General features: G+C 38.8%; 1 protein-coding gene across 2 annotated transcripts in view; it reads right to left on the bottom strand.

Moving 5' to 3' along the window:
- KIAA1958 (KIAA1958 ortholog) overlaps positions 1 to 13770 on the bottom strand; it is a 169090-nt gene that overhangs the window by 7563 nt on the left and 147757 nt on the right. For both annotated transcript variants that reach the window (XM_047699537.1, XM_047699536.1), the window contains one exon: positions 7088 to 7260. In XM_047699537.1, the coding sequence (XP_047555493.1) occupies positions 7088 to 7260 (173 nt within the window). The remainder of the gene's footprint in view (positions 1 to 7087; positions 7261 to 13770) is intronic.

Here is a 13770-nt window from a genome sequence, read left to right as displayed (position 1 = left end):
AAGAACTTCATATGGAAGATCTCGGTTCCATACTCGGAACCACAGTGTTTCACGCAGCAAAATGGGACAAAATAAAGACCTCCTCAAAGGATTACGGTGATGCCTAAATAAAGGAAGAGGCATGGAGGGGTTTTAAATAATGGAGAACACACACACATATGCATACATAAATATACATGTATTTAGTAATTATGATTATTGGCCTTTGTAAATTGTACAATTTTATTCCCCTCCAGAAAGCCTTCCTTTTCTTTTATAGCAAATCATTTCCTTTTCTCTCCTTCACTAAAATCCAAACATTCTCTCTAAAGAATCTGTGAACCAAATTTACAAATTCTGAATTCTCCCAGCATCAATTTCCTCAAAATCTACCATACTATTGGGTCCTGCGGGCACTAAACATGGTGCTATTGGGGAAAGACGATGGGTATGTCCGGGCTGCACAGCAAGTTCATGACCTTAATCCTTCACTTGAATGTATCTGAACAGGTCCTGAAATATCACTGGCTTAATGACCCACAGGGTTGCAATAACAATACTTTTTCAAAAAATATGAAAAGCTTAATGACTGCACTGACAATTAGAGAGAGCTCCTCGCTTGGATACGTTGGGAGAAGGAAGCCCGGACATTAAAAGAGTTCTTTCTTTCTTTTTTTTAGCTTTTTTAAAGAAATATTTTATTTATTTTATTTGAGAGAGCAAGTGTGCTTGCACAGTGGGGTGGGCGAAGGGAAGGGGCAGAGGGAGAAGTAGACTCCCCGCTGAGCAGGGAGCCCAACTAGGGCTCCATTCCAGGACTCTGGGATGATGACCTGAGCTGAAGGCAGATGCTTAACTCACTGAGCCACCCAGATGTCCCGAGAGCTTTATTTTCAAGAGAGAGCTAGAGGGATGCCTCGGTGGCTCAGTCGGTTGAGAGGCCGCCTTCAGATCAGGTCACGATTTCAGGGTCCTGGAATCGTGTCCTGCATTGGGCTCCTTGCTTGGTGGGGGGCCTGCTTCTCCCTCTCCCTCTGCCTGCTGCTCCTCCTTCTTGGGCTCTCTCTCGCGCTCTCTCTGACAAATAAATAAGTAAATAATTAAATTAAAAAAAAAAGAGGGAGCTAGAAAGATAAAACCAGACTTTCCTCATAGTCCTTTCAGGCCAAGTACATGTTCTAGGACAAAAGAAAGTCTCAATAGGGGTGCCTGGGTGTCTCAGTTTGTTAACCGTCTGCCTTCGGCTCTGGTCATGATCTCAGGGTCCTGGGATTGAGCCCCGCATCAGCTCCCTGGAACTCAGTGGGGAGTCTGCTTCTCCCTCTGCCCTTCCCCCAGCTTGTGCTTGTGCTCTGTCTCTCAAAAATAAATAAAATCTTAAAAAAAAAAAAAAAGTAAAAGAGCTGAAGAGCCCCAAAATAGAGTGACAAGATTGTCAGAGATGTGTATTACATCTAAGGGGATGGTTTTATGAAGTCTATTTAGCTTTTGTACTTAAACAGCTTTGGAGCACGAGAAAGAGAAAGGGTCTTCATTTTTCTTGAATTCGAATCTAACATACATGAAAAAAAGCATATGAATATAAATATAAACAAGCTATTTTCATTTAGCACAGTGCCCTGTTAAGTAAGACAGGTGCCTGTTATAACGTTGGAAAACGAGCACAAGGCTCTGATACACAGCTCTGATATGCGCGAAGAGCAATTTACATGGTACCACACAAAACAAGGACGGCCTATGTTATCAAATCACATTCAGAACTGCAGGAAAGCAACACTACATCAAGACAAGTAGGGATTGTTGCAGAGTGTAAGGATGATTCAATCTTAATAAATATGTTAATATAATGGACTTACTCATAAAGAAAGTAATATGAACTTGCTAATTACTGAAAACTTACTTGAAAGTTTGATATCCATTTCAAATTTTTAAGAATTCAAATTAAATTTAGATTGGAAGAAAAAATACTTTTACTACGATGAGTATTTTACAGACAAGAACTATAAAAATTATACCTCAGATGGAAACATTAGAATGGTTTCTTTATAAAGTCAGGAATAGGATGAGCTTGCTGAATATCTGATACTGTATGTGTGTAACAGTAGTCTGGAGGTTCTAGCAAACCAGGCAAGACAAGAAAAAAAATTATACACATGCATACATACGTGTATGTGTATATACTAAAGGAAAAAGATAAAATATAATTATGTTCTTTTTTTAAAAAAGATTTTATTGATTTATTTGACACAGAGAGAGATCACAAGTAGGCAGAGAAGCAGGTAGAGGGGGAGGGGGAAGCAGTCTCCCTGCTGAGCAGAGAGCCCGAAGTGGGGCTCAATCCCAGCACCCGGGATCATGATCTGAGCCGAAGGCAGAGGCTTAACCCACTGAGCCACCCAGGCACCCCAAAATATAATTGTTTTCTGATCATCTGATTGTTGGTCTAGGAAACTCCAAGAGATTCAGCTAAAAAGTCATCAGTAGGGTAGCCACATACAGTATATGAAAAGCAACAACTTTCTTAGACACCGGTAAAAACCTGTCAAAATAACAATGACTCTCAAACTCAACTGGTTTCAGATTTTTATGTTGTCACTTGTAGCTCCCTACTTGCAGGTGTTAACCTCTCTTCGTATTAGGTGGGATTTGTGATCCCACCTAATGTGTGTGATCCCAAGAGCTAAGCCACATTTGAACAAGCCTAGGCAAAGAGGGAAGTCAGATTTAGTGGACTCCGAGACCATCTAAGTCAGTGAGGCAGCAGCCTTGAGGGAGATGGGTCAGTGAGGATCCGATCACACTTGTGAAAAGAACCAGCAGGGAAAATACTAGGTGGAACTCACACACTAGCTACAGAGTGAGGCTGGCAGTGTGCACCCTGTTTATTTAGATGGCGTTCTGAAGTCTGGTTTGACTCCTTCCTTTCTCCCTTGAGCACGTGACTAATTTGAGGCTCACCAGGTGCGAAACTGTGATCAAGAGCTCTTACCCACTTTGTCTGCTGCCAGCTATATCTAACTTTCTTTTGTTAAAGTCAGCTCCACACCCAGTGTGGGACTTGAACTCATGAGATCAAGAGTTACATGATCTACCAGCCAGGTGTCTCTTTTATCTCTCGTTAAAGACACATCTAGATTAAAAATATCTTGCATTGAGACCAAGAAAATGAGATTAAAGAATATGGGCTTTGATACCACAATTCATTCTTTTTACTAAATATTGGCTAATTCTCTAAGATACTGGCCTCTTTCTTAAAATTTATTATTAAAAATGTTTAATTTGAGGGACCCATGTGAATAGATTACAGAAGACTAAAATCTATCTTCTTTCTCATCCAGGATTCCTTTAGGTAACACAGGGGAAACTAAGAAATACTAGTTCAATGATAAGGCACACTTTATGGGACAGATGGGACATTTTTTCCACCTGGGATGCAGAACTTCTCTAAACCTTGGAGAGTGTGGAGAAATTAGGCTCTTTTCAGGGACTCTTGCATGGGAACATAAAGTATCCCAGTAACAGACAACTTTAAAGTCTGAAAGACAAGATCCTCGGGCCTAGAAAAAATTAAGGTTAGTGGGGATGATGAAATGCTGATAGGGGTCTGTGAGAACAGGTGAATTTTAAAATTATTATTAATAAAGGTAAAATAGTTATATTTTTACTGATTTATTTGTATTTTTTAAAATTGTGGTAAAACATATATAACATTTACCATCTTAACCATTTGTTAGTATACAATTCCATGGTTTTTTAAGTACATTTAAAACATTGACCAACCCCTGCCACTATTCCTTTCCAGAACTTTAGCATCGTTCCAGGCAGAAACTGTACTCATTCAATAATAGCTGCATATTTCCTCCTCCTCTGAGCCTCTGGTAACCTCTCTCATACCTTCTGCCTTTATGACCCTACCTATTCTAGATATCTTACCTAAATGAAATAATATATATTTTTCTTTTGTTTCTGACTTATTTCACTTAGTATGCTTTCTAGGCTCATTTATATTGTAAACATTGATCAGTACTTCATTTCTCTTCATTGCTAAATAATATTCCATTGTATGGATATGCCACATTTTATCTATTCATTTGCTCATGGGCATTTGGGTTGTTTTCGCTATTGTGAATAAAGCCACAACATATATTTAGGTATGACTTTTTGTACAGACACATCTTTTTAATTTTCTGGGTCTATAGGTAGGAGCAGAATTGCTGGGCCAAAGAGTAACTCTATGTTTAACTTGTAGGGAAATGCAAGACTGTTTCCAAAACAGCTCCATCATTTTATATTCCCACCAGAAATGTACAAGTTCCAGTTACTCTACATTCTCATCAATACTTATTATCTTTGTAAAAAATTATCATTATTGTAGTCTTCCTGTTGGATGTGAAGTAGAATCTCATGTAGTTTTGATTTGCATTTCCCTGAGGTCTAAGGAAGTTGGCATCTTTTCATGTGCTCATTGGTTATTTGTTTATCTTCTTTATAATAACTTTTTAATATCTTGTCTGCTAATTCTAAAATCTTTGTTAGATCTGGGCTGGTTTTGACTGATTCATTCTTTAAGGGACATATTCTTGCTTCTCTGCATGTCTGATAATTTTTTTTTAGTTGCCAGACACTGTGAATTTTATTTCTTTGGTTCTGGATATTTTTATGTTTCTATAAATATTTTTAAGCTTTGCTCCAGACATAGTTAGGCTACTTGAAAAATCATTCAATCCTTCTGGGTCTTGCTTTTTTTTTTTTTTTTTACTTGAAAGAATTGAGGTGTAATTGACATATAATAGTACATTAGTTTCAGGTGTACAACACAACAATTCAATATTTTTATGTACTTCAAAATGATTATCATAGTCTAGCTAATATCTATCATCACCCATAGTTAAATTTTTTTTATTGTGATGAGAACTTTTAAGATCTACTCTCTTAGCAACTTTCACATATACATTGCAGTATTATTAACTATAGCCATCAAGCTGTACATCACATTGCCAGGACTTATTTACTTTATAACTGGGAGTTTGAACCTTTTGACCACCTTCACCCATTTTACTCTCCATTCCCTTCCCCCGACACACCTCAAGCAACCACTAATCTTTTCTCTTTTTCTATGAGTTTGGTTTAATTTTTTGTTGTTCCCATTGTTTTATTTTTACCTTCCATGTATAAGTTAGATCATATGGTATTTGCCTTTCTCTGACTTATTTCCCTTAGCATAATGCCGTCAAGGTCCATTCATGTTGTTGCAAATGGCAAGATTTCCTTCTTCTTATGTCTGAGTAATATTCCATTGTGTATATATGCACATTTTCTTTATCCATTCATCTATCAATGGACACTTAGGCTGCTTCCATGTCTTGGCTACTGTAAATAAGGGCACAATGAACATGGGGGTACATAAATCTTTTCAAGTTAGTGTTTTTATTTCCTTCAGACAAATACCCAGAAGTGGAATTGCTGGATCATATGGAAGATCTATTTTTAGTTTTTTGAGGAATTTCTATTCTGTTTCCCACAGTGTCTGCACTAATTTACACTCCCACCAACAGTGCACCAGGTTCCCTTTTCTCCACATTCCTTACTAACACCTGTTATTTCTTGTCTTTTTGACACTAACCATTCTGACAGGTGTGAAGTGGTATCTCATGGTAGTTTTGATTTGCATTTCCCTGATGATTAGTGATGTTAGCACCTTTTCATGCACCTGGGCCTAGCTTTTAAGATTTGTTGGGTGGGATTAGAGCAGAATTCAGTCTAAAGCTAACTATTCTCCACATTTGATGCAAAACCTTTTTCAGTACTTTCATCTGTTACCTTTCTCTAAGTGATCAAGTCCTGTGCTGTCTGTTCTGTCTGAAAACAGTTGTACATATTGTGCTCAGTCTTTTGTGTGTGTGTTTTTTTTTAAGATTTTATTTATTTATTTGACAGAGAGAGACAAAGCAAGAGAGGGAACACAAGCAGGGGGAGGGGGACTGGGAGAAGCAGGCTTACTGCTGAGCAGGGAGCCAGATGTGGGGCTTGATCCCAGGACCCTGAGATCATGACCCAAGCTGAAGGCAGATGCTTAACGACTGAGCCATCAAGGCTCCCCCAGTCTTCTAATTTTGGAACCTCTTCTCCTATGGCCACGAGTGGAAATTTTTCTTTATTTTCAGTTCCAGTGGATTATTTTGATTACTATGTTGTTGCTTCCTCAATTTATAATTCTTTTCATTTCTATAAGATTTCATACATATTAGTCTATAATATATTATGTACGTCAGCGGTTTCCCTTTTGCCTAACCCTTAGATCTTACAGTCAGAGCATTCTCCCTATTTCGACAGTCCCTTCCCTGTTGCCACTGAAATAATTCTTCAGAGAAAGTCTCTCCTTACACAACACAACAAAACAAAACTTCAATGGCTTCCCAATATTCACAAGATTTTAGTTTGGTATTTAATGGTTTATCAAAATCTGGTTTTAGAGTCTACTATTTCCGTATCCGAAATCTCTGCTGCAGGCAAGTGAGTCTATCCCTCAAAATCTTATTTTTCCTCATGTCACTTGGCCTAGAGGACTCCCATCTTCATCCAGGCCTACCGAAATTCTTTTTTTTTTTTTTTAAGATTTTATTTATTTATTTGAAAGAGAGAGAATGAGAGAGAAAGAGAGAGCATGAGACGGGAAAGCGTCAGAGGGAGAGGCAGACTCTCTGCTGAGCAGGGAGCCTGATGCAGGACTCGATCCTGGGACTCCAGAATCATGACCTGAGCTGAAGGCAGTTCCTTCACCAACTGAGCCACCCAGGTGCCCCAGTTCTACTAAAATCCCACTGTCCTTCAAAACACAGCTTTAATATCAATTCCTTCACTAGTTTCACCAAACTGAAATTAACTTATCTATCTGAATTTTTTGGCATTTCTGATCTGTACATTCATAAAATGCTTATTAAATTCTGCTTTGTACTGTGTATATTTTTTCTTTTGCTTTCAGGTTCTTTCAAAGTTTTCTCAAGCAAAAAACAACTGTTCTGTGCTCCCCATAATGCTTAACAGAATGCCCAGGACTTAGAAGCTGTGGAAGTAGCTGAGAGAGTAAGTAGACTCAGTAGTTTCTTACCTTGGTGATGTCCGTGTGATCTTTGAGCCCGTTGGTCACGCACCAGTATCGCCACACATTCAAGGCATACCGCGTGGCTTTGGTAGTGTTTGGGCTCACTGCGCTGGTACACAGATCATTCAAGTCATCATTAATATTAAATACAGGAAATTTGTTGAGCTTAGTAGAATAGGCTGGAAACAAAAACAATAAAAGGCATTAAAATAATTTGCCATTCCCTTCTTTGGAGGATTACATCTTGGGATCATGTTAAATAACAGAAATCTCCTAAGAGAGAACACTTTAAAAAATGAAATGTCTATCAAGGGTACATATACTGGAATAAATAAAGTAGAGAACAGTATTTCTAGCATGGAGTCAAGGCGGTCACCTTGCATTTGATCCTAGTATTTTTGCTATACATAGCAAGTGACGCACGGATGCAGGCATTCCAATAACAGAAGGAAAAAAAAGTGAATGCAGGAAAACAAAGAATGTTCTGTCTAAAACTTTCACTGGAAATAAAAGGCATTTATATGAACAATAACAACAAAAATAGAAGGAATGAGGGAAGACAAGTTACACATCCTTTCTCTTTACCCTCAGTGTATGCAGAGCTATTAATTCTCTGTGATATAGTGTTTTCTGTGCCATCCCAGACAGCCTTGTACTAAATGGTGTTGGCATATTTCTTTAATTCTTTTCACAAATGAACAAAGAGGTATTTAAACCCTGACTCCCCAACCCATCAGCTGGCTTAGAATCAGAATGGAAGGTAAAGCGAGAATAACTTTATAGGGAAGAAGGGAGAACATGCCATAGGGGCTCATATCATCTCAGAGAAGGAACAGATTTTATTTTTTTTAAGATTTTATTTATTTATTTATTTATTTGACAGAGAGGAAGAGATCACAAGTAGGCAGAGAGGCAGGCAGAGAGAGAGGGGGGAACCAGACTCCCTGCCTAGCAGAGAGCCTGACATGGGGCTTGATCCCAGGACCCTGAGACCATGACTTGAGCCAAAGGCAGAGCCTCAACCCACTGAGCCACCTAGGCACCCCAAGGAATGGATTTTAAATTGCAATTGCCAAACTAAATCAGATGAAAACTGGTTTTCCCTCAAGGTGTCCACTTTAATTGTTGGATACCGAAGAGATAATCAAGTCCATAAGCATTAGGGCTTGCTTTATACTCTGTGATCTACTAAAACTAAACTTAAACTGTTTAAATTGTTGTCCTTGGGGTGCCTGGGTGGCTCAGTTGGTCAAGCAACTGCCTTCGGCTCAGGTCATGATTCTGGAATCCCGGGATCGAGTGACACATTGGGCTCTCTGCTCAGTGGGGTGTTTGCTTCTTCCTCTGACCTCTCCCCTCTCATGCTCTCTCTCTCTTTAAACAAATAAAATAAATCTTTAAAAATAAATACATAAATAAATTGTCATTGAATAAAAAACAACAACAACAAAGTGGACTACCTTAAAATGAAAACAATGCCAACCTCTAGTTTATCTAATAGTTCTGATCCTCTCTGGAATGTTTCTATGTTGAAACAAGGCACTAAGAGGCTGAGAAAGAGCAAAACAGAAAGTTGGTGCAATTATTAAGGTGATCTGCAAATTCCTTCCACTTTGCATAACTCATCTCACCTTCCACTGCCCCTCCCACGAAGAACTCCCAACCACAAGCTCCTGCTGTCCCCAGCATCCACTTGTGCCCAAGACACCACACCAACCTTCCCCGCCTGTAGTCTGAGAAATCTCCCCAAAGTCTTTGTACCAAATAGTGTCTTTTTTCCCATTTCCAATTCCAAACTCACTTCTACACAACCTTCTCCACATGAACTGAACTCCCTTATTTTCTCCAGTATATGTCTCACATTTGCTTTATTATTCCTTAGACCTGTGACGGAATTGTGTCCAGAAGATCTCCAGTTGGTTCGTATTGCTCCTTAAGACTCTGTCTTTACTCTTTAAGTTTGCTGTTGAACTGTTAAACACACAATCTGCTTCAATAATTGCTTGGAGCAAAAGAGAAATAAACAGTGCTAGAAAGGCTATCTGAAGGTGCTGTGTCACGTGAGTATATCCCTCTCACCACCCTCATAAGCTGAGATAACTCATATTATTTCTGGGACTTGCTTGATATTAATGAAAGGATTCTAGTATAAAATTTATTATCATTACATCTAGTGTTAATTGAATGCTTATTATATGCCAAGAGTTATCTATAATCACTAAGCAACTGTGTTGTTCTACTTATTTTACAGATAAAGAAACTGAGCCTCATACATTTAGTAACTTCATACATCACTCATCCAATATTTACTGGTGTCCTCTCTGTGCTAGGCACTGGGCTGTCCCAAGTCATGGAGTTAGCAAGTGTTAGAGCTAGGGTTTGCACCTGGGTCCCCCTGACTCTATGCCCTGACCATCACAACAAAGGAATAGTACTACATGGATAAAGCTTCAGTATGGAATACAATTTAGATATTAGCCACTTATGAAAAGTATATTCTGGTCCCCAATACTTACTTGTATTAACCTTCAGTGAGGAGAACTAAGTCTGATTTCTTTATACAATCGCTACAGTTCCACTGTCATGTGTTTGTGGGTTTTTTTTTTTTTTAAGTTTTATTTATTTATTTGACAGAGATCACAAGCAGGCAGAGAGGCGGGTAGAGAGAGAGGAGGAAGCAGGCTCCCTGCTAAGCAGAGAACCTGATGTGGGGCTCTATCCCAGGACCCTGGGATCATGACCCGAGCTGAAGGCAGAGGCTTTAACCTACTGAGCCACCCAGGCGCCCCTGTGTTTTTGTTTTTAAACAACCACAACAAAAGATTTATTTGCAACACAGCCCAGTCCCCATCATTTCAGTATAGCATGGGAGTAGAAAAAAGGCACAGTGTAAGATAGGATGTTTAAGTTTAATTATTATATGAAACAATTATGTGGCCTTAAATAATTTCAAATTTAACAGAAGACAGAGACTGTACACTGAAAATGAAAAACAGAATCCTAGTACACAGAGAAACAGGTAAAAAATGCTTATATGCTTACATAAAATAAATTGTGTGAAAATGATTAAATGACACATATGGTTCTTTTGGTATTTTGTTTGTTTTTAAAGATTTTATTTATTTATTTGACAGAGAGCGAGACAGGGACCGAAGGAACACAAGCAGGGGGAGTGGGAGAGGGAGAAGCAGGCTTCCCGCTGAGCAGGGAGCCAGATGCGGGCTCGATCCCAGTGGGATCATGACCTGAGTGGAAGGCAGACGCTTAACGAAAGCCACCCAGGCACTCCAGCACATATGGTTCTATCATAATTATATTTAAAGAGTGAGTAAATTTACTCAATACATTACTTTAAAAAAATTCTGGTAGAAGCTGTAAAGCTATGCGTCAAGGAAATTTTTAGGAGGCTCTATTGGTGGAGAAACAAACAAAAGTGAGGACTTCAAACTGAATACAGGAGAAAGAGGGACTACTTTAAGACTTGCATTTTTCTTCCATTAGAGAACACGCAAACTTCAAGGTCAAGGTTTGGAAGAGCTGGCCATGGGAGCAGGGCTGGACGGTGGGGTTGTGCACTTACTCTAAGGATGGCCAGATGGAAACAACTACCCTGCTCGCTATGCATGATGAACACCTACATCATTTACAGCATAAGCGTTGGCAAGCACAGCATAGAAAGTGAGGGAAATTGCTGTGAAAAGCCACCCTTAGAGTCAGAGAGAGAAAGGGAATTGCCTCAGGAAACTAGGCAGCAGCACCTGACACAGGGAAAAACAAAAAGCTGCTGCAAAAAGCAAAAAATGGGGCGCCTGGGTGGCTCAGTGGGTTAAAGCCTCTGCCTTCGGCTCAGGTCATGGTCCCAGGGTCCTGGGATCGAGGCCCGCATCGGGCTCTCTGCTCCGCAGGGAGCCTGCTTCCTCCTCTCTCTCTCTGACTGCCTCACTGCCTACTTGTGATCTCTCTCTCTGTCAAATAAATAAATAAAAATCTTAAAAAAAAAAAAAAAAGCAAAAAATGGCTGAATGCATGCCTCTGTCAGGTAACACTTCCCCTTTGTCTGCATTTGAGAGTTCCCAGTTCCCAGCTAGTTTTCAACTTATATACTCTGAAGAGAAGCCCACTTGTGGGGACTTCTTTGTCCACTCATTACAGCTGGCTGAAGTTCACTTGCAAAACCTGTTGGTCAACTATTACCTTCGAGAGGGAGCTGTGTCCAGATACATCAAACAAGAGCCTTTAATAATGTCTAAGGAAATCCCCGTAAGCTAGCGGTAATGATAAATCTAGACTTTCATTTTAAAATGTGAGCTCATGGGAGCGCCTGGGTGGCTCAGTCAGTTATTTGATGGACTCCTGATTTTGGCTCAGGTCATGATCTCAGGGTTGTGAGATCAAGCCCCGTGTTGGGCTCCACACTCAGTGGGGAGTCTGCTTGAAACTCTCTCCCCGTTTCTTTCTGCCCCTTCCCCTGCCCTCACTCTTCCTCTCTCTTTCAAATAAATAATCTTTTAAAAAAATTGTGAGCATACAAACAAGCATCACTTGGACGTGGGGAAAACCAATATCATGAAAGTTACCAAGTTACACAAGTAGGGCAACTAATTCCATATTCCACCCTCTCTTAAAAATTAATTCAATGTGAAAAAATTCGAACGATCACAAACAAATCATTACATAGATTTGAGAGCATAATTCATCCTTGAAACAAGAACAGCTTTCATTGGAAAGGAAAAATAGGAGAACAAGACCCTGGAAATTTAAAATTGACAAAACATAATTTAAAAATACTTAATAGAAGAGCTGAGTATTAGAATGAACATGGCTAAAAGACAAATAAGTGAGATGGAAGGAATTTTCCCGGAAGGGCAAGCAAAGTCATAACAGTTTTTAGATTATGAGGACAAAGTTAAGAGGCAGAGAAGATTGAGGCAGAAAATTCAAAATATAGCTTATAAGAATTCAAAAGAAAAATTATGAGAGGATAGAATAAAATAAATAGTGAAAGAAATAATACAAGAAAATTTCCAAGAATCAAAGAGATTTTAATCTTTAGGGCGTTAAGTCTCATGAACTGTCAAATATACATACTGAAGACATATCTTCTTATAGAAGATATATATAAACATATCTTGGTGAAATTTCCAAGATCTAAGAACAAAAAGAAAATTTGATAATCTTTATCTGGTAAGAGAAAAGTCTTTAACATAGTAATAAGAATCAGATTTCTCATCTGTGACACCACATGCTAAAAAATAATGACTCTCATCTTCTCAGAGTTGTAAGGGGAAAAGACTATAAAATGAAGAATTCTATTACCTACTTAAGGTATCATTCAAGTGCTAGGGCAAAATAAAGATATTTTCAACCATGAAAGACACAGCATTGAAGAACAAGTTAATAAAAGAAATGAAAACTTAAAAATGATGGCAGGAGGACTTCCACTTAGGGCTATAATGGAGTAGCTGGTATTATACTATCTTCCCTGCTGAGAATAAGGCTAGATAAAATGCACTGGAAAATAAAAGTAACTGGAACTCAAGGAGCAAAAATCCTGGAGCAATGGGAAATGCACAGAAGTGAGTCCTGCATTGATTGCTATGTTTTCCTCTTCAGTCATTTGAAGAGCTGCAGTGCAGGTCATATAGAACCCAAACAGAAACAAGCAGCCTGAAGTCTACATTAGTCATCTCAGGGAAACAAGTATCAAATATCCAAGTATGGGCCTAAAAAGCAGCCAGTACTTGAGAGTTGGACATCCTAGAGGAAGGGAACCATGGAAAAGTGAGCCAACATTTTGCATGCAATTTTCCTTCCAGGAATTGGTGATTCCTAAGCTAAACAGGCACAGGCAAGGTGCAGAGAAACCAAGTAGAAAGGAGAAATCACTAAGAGGAAACTGCATGGCACTGATGAGTCAAGAATAGTAACAAGGCCTTCTAAGGAGAAGACTTGGTAATGATACAGGCTTTCATTTGAGACCCAGAAGGGATTAACTGTAAGAATAAGAAACACTGGAAATACAGATGGTCCCTGACTTATGATGGTTCGACTTATGATTTTTCAACTGTTTGATGATGTGAAAGTGATAGGCATTTAGTAGAAATCATAATTCAAAATTTGAATTTTGATCTTTTCCTGGGCTAGGCGATATGTGGTAGGATGCTCTTTTGTGATGCTGAGCAGAGACAGACAGCCACAACTTCTAGTCAAACTCATGATCACAAGGGTAAACCACCAGAGACTCAAAACCATTCTGTAACCACACGACCATTCTGTTTTTCATTTTCAGTACAGTATAAATACAGTACAGTACAGAATAAATTATGTGAGATATTCAACACTTCCGTATAAAATAGGCTTTGTGTTAGATGATTTTGCCCAACTAAAGGCTAACATCAGTATTCTGAGTACATGTAAGGTAGGCTAGGCTGAGATGTTTAGTAGGTTAGGCATAGTAAATGCATTTTCTACCTAAAATATTTTAATTTATGATGGGTTTATCAATATATAATCCCACTGTAAGTCAAGAAAGATCTGTAGAACAGTCTCAGATGGATTAAGGTGATCTGCCTACTTTATTTGCTAGCTAGCAGAAATTTAAATCCTCTCTGGAGGAAGGATAACATCTTCAACAAGTTTTCGTACACAATGGCCAGAATTCAATAACATTAACAGGCATACTATAAAAT

This window comes from Lutra lutra, chromosome 13 (assembly GCF_902655055.1).
Source record: "Lutra lutra chromosome 13, mLutLut1.2, whole genome shotgun sequence".
Taxonomy (NCBI): domain Eukaryota; kingdom Metazoa; phylum Chordata; class Mammalia; order Carnivora; family Mustelidae; genus Lutra; species Lutra lutra.
The sequence above is the reverse complement of the archived record's forward strand: the minus strand, read 5'-3'. Positions and strand labels throughout refer to the sequence as shown.